At 47.3% G+C, this 12,608-nt stretch overlaps 1 protein-coding gene across 1 annotated transcript in view; it reads left to right on the top strand.

The window, feature by feature from the left end:
• Positions 1-12,186, top strand: part of trappc14 (trafficking protein particle complex subunit 14) — a 76,979-nt gene extending 64,793 nt beyond the window's left edge. Inside the window, exons 7-11 of the mRNA XM_067971850.1 lie at positions 2,665-2,747; positions 5,028-5,200; positions 6,238-6,392; positions 9,242-9,438; positions 11,407-12,186. Of these exons, the coding sequence (XP_067827951.1) occupies positions 2,665-2,747; positions 5,028-5,200; positions 6,238-6,392; positions 9,242-9,438; positions 11,407-11,560 (762 nt within the window). The 3' untranslated portion in view covers positions 11,561-12,186. The remainder of the gene's footprint in view (positions 1-2,664; positions 2,748-5,027; positions 5,201-6,237; positions 6,393-9,241; positions 9,439-11,406) is intronic.
• Positions 12,187-12,608: the final 422 nt, after the last annotated feature.

The raw sequence follows: 12,608 nt of genomic DNA, 5'->3' as shown, positions 1-12,608 counted from the left end.
ATCTTTACTTAGACCCTTGTTGTTTGAGGAGAGGTTGAGTAGAATGGGCCTGTACACTCTGGAGTTTAGAAGAATGAGAGGTGATCTCATTGAAACATATAAGATTCTGAGGGGGATTGACAGGGTAGATGCTGAGAGGCTGTTTCCCCTGCCTGGAGAGTCTAGAACCAGGGGGCATAGTCTCGGGGTAAGGGGTCGGCCATTTAGGGCTGAGATGAGGAGGAATTTCTTCACTCGAGGGTTGTGAATCTTTGGAATTCTCTACCCCAGAGGGCTGTGGATGCTGAGTCGTTGAATATATTCAAGCCTGAGATCGATTTGATTTTTGGACTCTAGGGGAATCAAGGGATACAGGAATCGGGCAGGAAAATGGAGTTGAGGTCGAAGATCAGCCATGATCTTATTGAATGGCGGAGCAGGCTCGAGGGGCCACACGTCCTACTCCTGCTCCAATTTCTTACGTTCTTGACAGCCAGCAGACAGACGATTACGATCCTGCTTCTCTGAACACAAGTTCCACCGGTGAAAGTCGTAGAATGATACAGCACAGAAGGAGGCCGTTCGGCCCATCGTGCCTGTGCTGGATCTTTGAAAGGCGGTGGACCATTTCCTCCTGTCGCTAAACGTTAGCGACGTTGTAAATGCAGCATCAAAATCTACCCTGCACCCCGCTTCTAGTAAAACTGTAAACATGTTGTTTTGGAAAAGCTTTACAATTTCCCAACAGATAGCAAACATAAGAGCTCTTAATGCCGTGTTTACAATGTCCCTGGAGCACGAGAGCGAGAGGAAAAGCTTCTCCCCAAATGTGCCGAACCACTAAACGCTCAAGTTCCAACCCAACGAGCTGCTAAGTTCCTGGCAGCTTCCCTTCCAAGCGTGGTTTTGTTACTCTCTGCCAACATCTGCACAGTCAACAAAGATGGCAGGAAATAAAAAGATGCAGTGGCCCGTAGCCTCTTGGAAAAAGGCTGAACTGTTTTTTTTCTCCATCAGAATAAAAACTTGATCAGAATTTTGAATTTTTAACGTAGACTTTTTTTTTTAAAAAGCCTTGCTGCCACCAGGGGGCGCTAGTACATAGAGCATCACATGATTATCTGGTCGTTGCTGTTTGTGGGATCTTGCTGTGCGCAAGTTGGCTGCCGCGTTTCCTACATTACATCATCGACTACCCTTCAAAAGTAATTCAGTGGCTGTGAAGCACTCTCGGGCGCCCTGGGGTCGTGAAAGGCGCTGTTTGAATGCAAGTTCTTTCTTCCTTTGATAGTTAAACTGGGATCTCAGTGTAACCTAGTTATCTAAAGCTACCAGAATACAGAAGGAGCTTGCAGTTATATAGAAGTGTTATCTCTCAAGACGCCCCCAAAACACTGAATTTATCTTAAGTGTTGTTTGCCCTTTCCGTCAAGTAGCAGCAGCAGTCAAATGGTTGACTGTTGAATCTGTTTTTGGTGTTGGCTGAGAGGCAGAATGTTGTTCAGGGCACTCGGAGAACCTCCTGCTCCTCAAGTAGGCCGGGGGAGGGAGGAGAGAGAGAATCTTTAACCTCCACCTGAGCTCCAGGTACCTCCATCGATGCTTCCTCAGCACTGAAGTGTCCCACCTAGATTCTTGCGCTACGGTCGGGCTTGAACTCCCAACCTTGTGGCTCGTACACGGGAGTGCACCCGACAGAGCGAGGCTGTCGTGTGACTGCCGTGTTCGTACAGCCTTACAGCACAAAAGTAGGCCGTTTGGCCCATCGTGCCTGTGCCGGCCTCTTTGAAAGAGCTATCCAATCAGTCCCACTCCCCCTGCTCTTTTCCCCCATAGCCCTGCAAATGTTTCTTTTACAAGTATTTATCCAATTCCCCTTTTGAAAGTTACTATTGAATCTGCTTCCACCGCCCTTTCAGGCAGCGCATTCCAGATCATCACAACTCACTGCGGTAAAAAAAAAATTTCCTCATGTCGCCTCTGGTTCTTTCGCTAATTGCCTTCGATCTGTGTCCTCTGGTCACCGACCCTCCTGCCACTGGAAACAGTTTCTCCTTATTTACTCTACCAAAACCCCTCATAATTTTGAACAGCTCTATTAAATCTCCCCTTAACCATCTCCGCTCTGAGGAGAACAATCCCAGCTTCTCCAGCCTCGCCACATAACTGAAGTAAGTTGGGAGTTCATAGAATCATACGGCCCATCGTGCCTGTGTTGGGAGATGTGTTTCTACATCAAAAAAAAATCTCTCGTAATGAACCCCCCTGCTCTTCTTCGAAATAGCGGCCATGGGATCTTTTATTTCCACCTGAGGGGGCAGAAGGGGCCTCGGTTTAACGTCTCATCCGAAAGACGGCACTTCCGACAGTGCAGCACTCCCTCAGTATTGGCACTGGGACTGTCAGCCTGGATTGTGCGCTCAAGTCTCTGTGGAGCAGGCTTGATGGACCAGATGGTCTTTTCCTGCCTGTCATTTTCATCCGTTTTTGTGTCTTAAATGATCTGGTCATGATTGATTTTTATTTCTTATTACCCAGCAAATATAAATTGAGCAGATTCGGAACAATATTTAGTTTGCCTTTCTGTCTTGTACCCGGACTCTCGCTTTAATGTCGGGTTAACGTGCGACAAGGTTAAGGAATAATTTGTTCCCTTTTTTTTGTTTTTTTAAAAAAAAATATTAGGGTCTTGAAGTGCCATTGACTGCAATAGTGCAGTGGTCTACTACCAACCTGCCCGTCGGCAACAAGATCTACACACATTACAGGTGAGTACCAGAGTGCGGCCTCTCTCGCTTCATAATGGTCTTTGAAGCCTGTCTACAATCAACAGTCGTCCTGTACACGACCCAACAGCAAGTGCACTTTTAGGGATTTATTTTTTTGTAAATATGTTGCTTTTTTTTTATACGCACGCTCGCAAACACCTCAAGCCGTGGACCAACTCACTAGCATGGAGCATTGGTACTTCCTGCTGCATGACTTCCCCCCCCCTTGGGTGTACACAGACCTTGTATCTTAGCTTACTTTAATAACCCTGCGTATCCCATTTTAATAATGTGGAATGGACTTTTTTTTAAAAATAATTATTCTCAGGATATGGGCAAGTCCAGCATTTATTGCCCATCCCTAATTGCCCTTGAGAAGGTGGTGGTGAGCCGCCTTCTTGAACTGCTGCAGTCCATGTGGTGAAGGTTCTCCCACAGTGCTGTTAGGCGGGAAGTTCCAGGATTTTGACCCAGCGACGATGAAGGAACGGCCGATATATCTCCAAGTCGGGATGGTGTGTGCGAGAGACTCGGAGGGGAACGTGCAGGTGGTGTTGTTCCCATGCACCTGCTGCCCTTGTCCTTCCAGGTGCTGGGGGTCGCACGTTTGGGAGGTGCTGTCGAAGAAGCCGTGGCGAGTTGCTGCAGTGCATCCTGTATATAGTACACACTTCAGCCCTGGTTGGTGAAGGGAGTGAATGTTTAGGGTGGTGGATGGGGTGCCGATCAAGCGGGCTGCTTTGTCCTGGCTTGTGTCGAGCTTCTTGAGTGTTGTTGGAGTTGAGTATTCCATCACACTCCTGACTTGTTCTTTGTAGATGGTGGAAAGGCTTCGGCGAGACAGGAGGTGAGCCACTTGCTGCAGAATACCCAGCCTCTGACCTGTTCTATAGCCACAGTATTTGTGGCTGGTCCAGTTGATGTGGTAATGGTCACTTTCAGTTCAGTGCAGAGTGTTTATGACACCACTGTCAGCCAAGGAGTTGGAGGCAAGACTCTCAGCAAACTGTGTATTTTACAACAAACAGAGTCCATTTAAACAGCGCTCTACAGCAAACAGTCTACGGAGTCTATTTAAAAAGAGTCTCTACGCACTACAGCAAACAGAACGCCTGACCGAAACCGCAGCAACTTCTCCCGATAAAAGCAGGCTGATTTCTCCAGCAAAATGCAGTGAGTGGAGGATAGTTACATAATACAAATTGTGTGCTTGAAATCAATCCGTCACTTACAGCAGTGCGGTCACCAGGCGTGATTGACGGTGGATTTACCCGTCTGTCTCCACTCTGTCCGGGAACAGTGCTGTCACTGTGCAGCCTGTAATGTGCATCTGCAAAGCATTGGGCTACAGCTAAATTGATATATTGCGCCACCCAATGGTAGTTCATGGGTTTACACCTAAGGTTTGAATCAAATTGGGAGGGAATGTTAGACTAACTAGATCTGCTTTCAAGTAGCTCTAAGTAGCGCATGGACAATGTCTGGGAACAGGCTACCTGCCTGCCTGGTATTTTGGTTGGCGAAAAGTGCAGATGAGAACAATAAGCCTGTCTCAAACAGGATGGGGAAAGTACCTGTAGGTTTGCCTATGAAACAGTCACTTCACCTCAAAAGTAACTCAGTGTATGTGAAGTGCTCCAGGGTGTTTGAGAAGCAAAAAGAGATTAGAGACATTAGCAACAGGCCATTCAGCCCCTCCAGCCCGTTCCGCCATTCAATTAGATCATGGCTGATCTTTATCTTAACTCCCTCTACCCGTTTTGGTTCCGTAACCCTTAATACCCTCGCCTAACAAAAATCTATCAATCTCAGTTTTGAAATTTTCAATTGACCCTCCAGTCTCGACAGCTTTTTGGGGGAGAGTGTTCCAGATTCCCACGCCCCTTTGTGTGAAGAAGTGCTTCCTGACATCACCCCTGAACGGCCTGGCTCTAATTTTAAGGTTCTGCCCCCTTGTCCTGGACTCCCCCCACCAGAGGAAATAGGGTCGTTAGAGAGAAACTATCAAATCCTTTAATCATTATAAACGCCTCAATTGGATTACTCCTTAATCTTCTATACTCACACTACATAAATGCAATCTGCCTTTTCTGTACTACTTGCGTGTTGTCGTTTTATTATTTTCCTTTAAAATGCAATGACTGGGCTACGTCAGAAGGCTGGTTAGAAAGGATTTCGATTTTGTTTTAAGAAAATCAATCTTCACGGGAGATTGCAGGGAGGTTTCGAACAGAGTGGACACAATTTTTGCGTCATTGAGGTGTTTCCCCCTTCAACCAGGCTGCCGAACATCCAGCTCGACCGACCCAAGTTTGTGATGATGGCGTCTTGCGAGTCGCCGGTGCCAGTGTACAAGCGATTCACCGTCAAATACACACTGCTCAATAACCTGCAGGACTTCCTGGCTGTGCGGCTTGTGTGGACTCCGGAGAGTGCCATCAGCTCTCAGGCGGGTGAGTGAGTGGCGATGCTCGCTCGCTCGCGGGCGGGCGGGAGACGGCGCCCGCGCGGGTCTGGAATGCTGCTTTTTTGCTTGCACTTTACAACACGGGGAGGGTATTCTTCACCTTGATGTGTATATTTGTGCCGTTCTTTAACAAGAGAACAGATAGACAGGCAACCCGAACCCAGTGCTCGACGGCGCATTGGTGCTGTCTGGGTGTGTCCGGGGTGAAGGCGGGGGAACTTCTTGGCATTGCTGCTCAGCAGCCCACCTGGGTTCTGAATCTGAGCTGAGAGCTGCAGGTTGTGAATTCTGGGCCGTCACCTTGCGTAAATGAAAGAACTTGCATTTATTTAGCACCTTTCATGACCTCAGGAAGTCCCATAGCTCTTTACAGCCAGTGAAGTACTTTTGAAGTGTAGTCACTGTTGTAATGTAGTGAAACGTGGCAGCCAATTTGCGCACAGCAAGATCCCACAAACAGCAATGTGATAATGACCAGATCATCTGTTTTTTTAGTGATGTTGGTTGAGGCATAAATATTGGCCCAGGACATTGGGGAGAACTCCCCTGCTCTTCTTTGAAATAGCGGCCGTGGGATCTTTTATGTCAACCTGAGAGGGCAGACGGGGCCTCGGTTTAACATCTCATCTGTTAAGACGGCATCTCCGACAGTGCAGCTCTCCCTCAGTAGCGACACGGGAGAGAAGGCCTGGATTTTGTCCTCAAGTCTCTGGTGTGGGACTTGAACCCACGACCTTCTGACTCCGAGGCGAGTGTGCTACCCAATGAGACGTGGCTGACATTTTATTGGGGAAACAATGCCCATTTAATCAGTATTACTGGAAAGCACGTTTGTTAGAAATCCAAATGTTTCCTCCCGCCCACGGCACTGTTTCGAAGAACAACAGGGGAGGCCATGGAGGGATTTGAACACAAGGATGAGAATTTTAAAATCGAGGCGTTGCCAGACTGGGAGCTAGGAGGTGATGGGTGAACGGGGGTTTGTGAACCCTTTGCATTAAGATCGACCTTCTCTTTAATTAGGAAAGAAACTGTCGGAAGAGGATGTTCGTGCAGCCGAGGCCACCCTGAGCTCGGTGGTGTGTCACACGCCACTTAACCACTTGGGCTACTGCAAGAAAGGCAGCACAGTGACGTATAACGTGGCCTTTCAAGTGCTCCGCGCAGGGCTCTTCGAGGTAATGGGACACCCGCGTAGTCTACGAATAGTCTCTGAATCTCTTCCGACCTCTCTCCTTTCTTGACCTATTACAGCTCCCCAAAGGAGGGTTAAGTCACACAAAAAAAAAAAGGTAGCTTTACATAGAATGCACAACACAGAAACAGGCCATGGAATGTACCGATCGCTGGGAACCTGTTCCAGAAAGTAAGTCTGACACTGGCAGGAAGTGGGCGCTTTTTAAACATAAAGAGTCAGAGATTGGCCAGGCGATTTGTCAGCCAGGGACTCGGCACTGATGTGAGTAGTGACAGATTACTTGGAATGTACAGCACAAAAACAGGCCATTCGGCCCAACTGGTCTGTGCCGGTGTTTATGCTCCACACGAGCCTCCTCCCTCCCTACTTCATCTCACCCTATCAGCACATCCTTCTATTCCTTTCTCCCTCATGTACTTATCTGGCTTCCCCTTAAACGCATCTATGCTATAACCACTCTCTGGGGTAAAGAAATTTCTCTTGAATTCCTTTTTGGATTTATTAGTGACTATCTTATATTTATGATCCCTAATTTTAAAACTTCTCCCTCTGTAGGCAGATAGAAATTTTTCTGAATTTCATTCCACCCGTTCGTTACAAACGAAACCAGCATATCAGTCTCTTCCTTCCTCCCTCGTGTTTATCCAGCTTTCCCTTAAATACATCATATCTGTGACGACGTGATTATTAATATAAATTGCAGTTGAAAGCTACAAATGGTAAATCAGTGACCCAGGGGCCTCCAATGTGACTTGCGACTATGTTTCACTCCAAGAACAAAGCCAAGATTGTTAATTGCACACTTGAAGTCACATCAGGAAGTTGTGCTCAACCTTTATAAATCACTGGTTAGATCTCAGCTTTTATGTTCAATTCTGGGCACCACACTTCAGGAAGGATGTCAAGGCCTTGGAGAGGGTGCAGAGGAGATTTGCCAGAATGGTACCAGGGATGAGGGACACTTCAGTTATGCGGAGAGACTGGAGAAGCTGGGGTTGCTCTCCTTAGAGTAGAGAAGGTTAAGGGGAGATTTGATTGAGCTGTTCAAAATTATGAAGGGTTTTGACAGAGTAAATAAGGAGAAACTGTTTCCAGTGGCAGGAGGGTCGGTAACCAGAGGACACAGATTTAATATAATTGTCAAAAAAGCTAGGGGGAGATGAGAATTGTTTTTTACGTAGCAAGTTGTGATGATCTGAAATGTGCTGCCTGAAAGGGCGGTGGAAGCAGATTCACTAACTTTCAAAAGGGGAATTGGATAAATACTTGTAAAAGAAACATTTGCAGGGTTATGGGGGAAAAGAGCAGGGGGAGTGGGACTAATTGGCCAGCTCTTTCAAAGAGCTGGCATGGGCACGATGGGCCAAATGGCCCCCTTCTGTGCTGTTCTACACACAAAGGGTTGTAGAAGTTTGGAACTCTCTTCCGCAAACGGCAATTGATACTAGCTCAATTGCTAAATTTAAATCTGAGATAGATAGCTTTTTGGCAACCAAAGGCATTAAGGGATATGGGCCAAAGGCAGGTATATGGAGTTAGATCACAGATCAGCCATGATCAAATGGCGGAGCAGGCACGAGGGGCTGAATGGCCTACTCCTGTTCCTATGTTCCTATGTATGATTCTATGATCAGTAACTTAAAGGGCAAGAGTTTGTAGCCCTAAAATTGGCGTTACTGTTTGTTTTTATCAGATCCCCCTAGATTGAGATTGGAATGCTCCATATTCGTAATCAAATTCCTTTGCTATTTAACAAAGGAGCTAATCCTGAACACATTAGATAGTTTTGCACAGCACGATTCCACTCCCTTTTATACGTTGACTGATAATATGCACCTCCACCTTCCCTCCCTGTTAAAAACAATATTCAAAATGGCGTTTGCAGTATACAGACTGGAACAGAGAGATGCCATGCTATTGCATTTGGTCTTTAGATCCAATGATAAAATGAATATACTGTGTGCATAAGTTTAAAAACCTGTAAAATGCTGGCCATAACCAGCGGGTCTCTCAGTATCTGTAACAGATAAAGCGGGTTATTGTTTTCAATCTAGAGCCTAACTCAGGACTGGAAATCTGAGCACAATCACTGAAGGAGGCCATTCAGCCCATCGCACCTGTGCCGGCTCTTTGAAAGAGCTATCCAATTAGTCCCACTACCCCTGCTCTTTTCCCCAAAGCCCTGCACATTTTTCCTTTTCAAAGTCCTTTTCCTTTTCACCTGTCCAAGTGACTTTTAACTTTGTCCCGGATTATCGTTTTTAAAAGTTTCCCCACCTCTCTCACTCTACTCAAAACCCCTCAGACTTTTGAACACCTCTATTAAATCTCCCCCTTAACCTTCTCTGCTCTAAGGAGAACAACCCCAGCTTCTCCAGTCTCTCCCCGTAACCGAAGTCCCCCATCCCTGGTACCATTCTGGTTAATCATCTCTGCAGCCTCCTAAAATGTGGTGCCCAGAATTGGACACAATACTGCACAAAACCTGAATGTGTCTCTTTCTGTTTACAGATGCTGGGTCCGTCAACATCTGCAGAGCTTCCATTTTGTTTATATCTATTAGCTATATGTAAACTATTGATAAGAAAATGTGAAGAAATGTCCTGTATTCATGCTGTAATGATTTCTTGAACAATATTTGCTTGGTATGATTACAGTCTCGTTAAGTTACTTATGTACAATTAATATCTAAACATATTTACTTTGTATTTCCCACCTTTTTTTAAAACTGTATCAGCACCCAAAAATGAAACCTTGTTCCGTCTTTCTCCCTGTTTGTCCTCCAGCCCTGCTCTCCGTTCTTTATTTTTTCTCTCTCTCTCTCGCCAGCTGAGCCAGCACATGAAGCTGAAGCTCCAGTTCACGGCCAGCGTGACGAACCCGCCTCCCGAAGCCCGGCCGGTCTCTCGAAAGAACAGCCCCAGCAGCCCGGCGGTCAGAGACCTGATGGAGCGTCACCAGGCCAGCCTAGGCCGCTCACAGTCCTTCTCCCATCAGCAGCCCTCGCGTAACAGTCACCTGATGAGGTAAGGACGCTGGGCAAGGCAATAGACCAGATGCAGCTGTGACCGTAGAACGGTACGGCAAAGAATGGGGCCGTTCGGCCCATCGTGCTTGTGCTGGCTCTTTGACAGAGCTCCCACTCCCCTTCCTCTTCCCTCATAGCCCTGCAAATTTTTCCTTTTCAAGTGTTTATCCAATTCCCTTTTGAAAGTCACTATTGAATCTGTTTCCACCGCCCTTTCAGGCAGCGCATTCCAGATCATAACACCTCGCTGCATAACAAATTCTCCTCATCTCCCCATTGGGTTCTTTTGCCAATTATGTTAAATCTGCGTCCTCTGGTTACCGACCCTCCTGCCACTGGAAACAGTTTCTCCCTATCCACTCTATCAAAATCCCTCATAATTTTGAACACCTGGGCAACTGCATTCCATGTAAAGCTGTCAATCCATTTCTGCACCACTTCATTGATTTCATAAATAATAAGACTTGGTCGTAATCATCGCCTGGAATTTAAAACTCTCATCCTTGTGTTCAAATCCCTCCATGGCCTCGCCCCCTCCCTATCTCTGTAGCCTCCTGAAGCCCAACATCCCTCTGAGATCTCTGCGCTCCTCCGATTCTGGCCTCTTGCGCATCCCCCCCAAGCCTATCGCCTCACAATTGGCGGCCGTGCCTTCAGCCGCCTAGGCCCTAAGCTCTGGAATTCCCTCCGTCGACCTCTCTGCCACTCCCTCCTCCTTTAAAACCATTCAGTACAAATCAAAGGACACCGTTCTGTCATTTATACAGGATTTGGTTAGACTGTATCTGGAGTACTGCGCCCAGTTTTGGTCCCCCCACATGGTGGGTGATCTAGTGGCCTTGGAAAAGGTTCAGAGGAGAGTCACAATAACGATTCCCAGCCTGAAGACCCGTAGCTACTCAGATAGGCTTAAAGAGCGGTATAGACTTCGAGACGACCTGATAGAGGTCTACGAAATAATGAAAGGCCTAGATAACGTGCCTATTGATAGATTAGTCCAGTTTGACAGATTGGGGAGGACCAGGAGACATGCATTTAAGCTTCACAAAAAGAGGAACAGACTGGGTGTTGGGCAGTTCCTCTTTTCCCAGAGAGCAGTGAGCCTCTGGAATGTGTTGCCGGCTGGTGTGGTGGGTGCCGACTCTCTGCCTTCCAGAGGGAGCTGGCCCGGTTCCTGACTAGGGCAGAGATTCCCATCGTACAGAAGGTAAATGGATTAACAGGTAACGATCTCCTGGATTGGCTTTGATCGCCTGAGGGGGTGCGGAGAGGAACTTTCCAGGGTATTTTTTTTTTCCCCTTATTGGCCGCGGATTGTTTTTCCTGTTTTTTTGCACCACCCAGGAGATTACACGGCTTGGGGGGTGGGAAGGAGGTTACTAAGAGGGGACCTCGTAGAGCTGTATAACAGTAGAGGCATAACGCAGATCATGAAAGTAAGACGAGGGGCATGGATTCAAAGTGACAAAAAGCAAATTTAGGACTGTTGTTTGGTGGTCAACGCATGGGATGGACTTCCAAATAGTAAAACAATAACCCGGATGTTGTTTGAGATAGTTGGGTGTTGTGATTGTTAGGTATGTATTTTTGTACTACGTTGCTTATACACCAAGAATGAGTTCTAGGACACGGAATCAAAACACCCGCAGTTAATTAAAAGTTAAATGTTACACACCCGCGGCCAACACCGAGGTTACTATGGCTGTTTTGCCGCAGAAGGTACACACATTACAATCCACTGAGTTCAACCCTCCAGAAGTCTCCCTCCTTCATCTCCCAACGTCCCCGTTACAATCTCGAATCCCCCCACCCCCCCCACAACGTCTCCTCCCGTCGCGGGACCTCGGGAACGTTCCCCCTCATCCCGCGCCCACCCCTCCTCCCCCCGAATCGCCTTCCTTGCCCGCAGCGGTCTTGCGACGTTGCCCCCGTCTTTAAAAAGAAAAAAAATTTCTTCTCCACTCAGGACTGGAAGCGTGATGGAGCGTCGAGCGATCACACCCCCCGTGGGGTCACCGATTGGCCGCCCGCTTTACCTTCCCTCTGAGAAAACGGTGCTCTCAGTGGACAAGATCGCCAAGCGAGAATGCAAGGTGCTGGTGGTGGAGCCCGTAAAATAGGAATTGCCGGCAGAGTGATCTGAGGAACCCGGAGTGTTGGGTGGGGAGGAGGGGGCTGGAAATCCGGCTGCGCTGCCGCCTCGGACAAAGCCCTTCTGAGCAACTGTGCGTCACAAAGAACAGCACAAACGTTCGGTGCTTGCTCATCCGAACAAGGTCACGTTCTTTTTTTTTTGTTTGTTTTTTTTTTAAACCTTTTTTTATTACGCTGGCTAGGAATCCCCATCGTTTCGATACTTTTGGATTTTAGCTTGTGTTGTGTGTCGTGCTTTGTGAAGCTGGTGGAAGTAGTTTAGCGATTGCGAGGAAAGTTTTATATCTGGGGGATCTGTAAGTTCTTTGACCAAAATTGTGTTTTTAATTGTAGGGGGGGGCGGGGTGAAGAACCACAGATATCTGAAGCCAGTATTACAGGTTAACTAATACCATAACTTGATTGCATTCATGGTTTGCTTTACAGGGGAGAGGAGCCAGCCGCAATTTGTGTTGGGCTCATGATTCAGAGTCGAAATATCATACCAGTTTTTGGTTTTCCTCGATTAGGGGAGGATTCTAACAATCTACCTTAACCCAAGCCCCCAAATAGCATTGCTGCATTGCACCAGGGAGAATTTCTCCCATTTTCTACAAGAATTTGCAGGGTCACGGGAGGGGGGGGCGGTGGGGGGGGAGAAAGCTGGGGTGTGGGACTAAATTGGACAGCTCTTTCAAAGAGCTGGCACAGGCACGACGGGCCGAATGGCCTCTTTCTGCCCTGTAAGATTCTATGATTCTAATCCTTTTGGCCTATCTCAGTGGTGACTCTCAACTGCAGCAGTACAGAGTTACCGAGTTTTGTGCCGTGAACTCGTGTCCATGAGGAGCAGCGAGACTGCGAAACTTTCACTTCAGACCCTTGCGTTCTATCGGAGAGAAAACTCTTATTTCCATCAGCGTGTGATGGGTTAGAATCCAAGGTCCTGGATGAAAGAACACTGTGCGGCCCAAGTCTTGTGCAGCACCCCTTTTTTTAAAAAAAAAAGTGCTAATGTCTATTGGGCTGTGCATT

Source organism: Heptranchias perlo, chromosome 35 (assembly GCF_035084215.1).
Source record: "Heptranchias perlo isolate sHepPer1 chromosome 35, sHepPer1.hap1, whole genome shotgun sequence".
In the NCBI taxonomy this organism is placed as follows: domain Eukaryota; kingdom Metazoa; phylum Chordata; class Chondrichthyes; order Hexanchiformes; family Hexanchidae; genus Heptranchias; species Heptranchias perlo.
The sequence above is the reverse complement of the archived record's forward strand: the minus strand, read 5'-3'. Positions and strand labels throughout refer to the sequence as shown.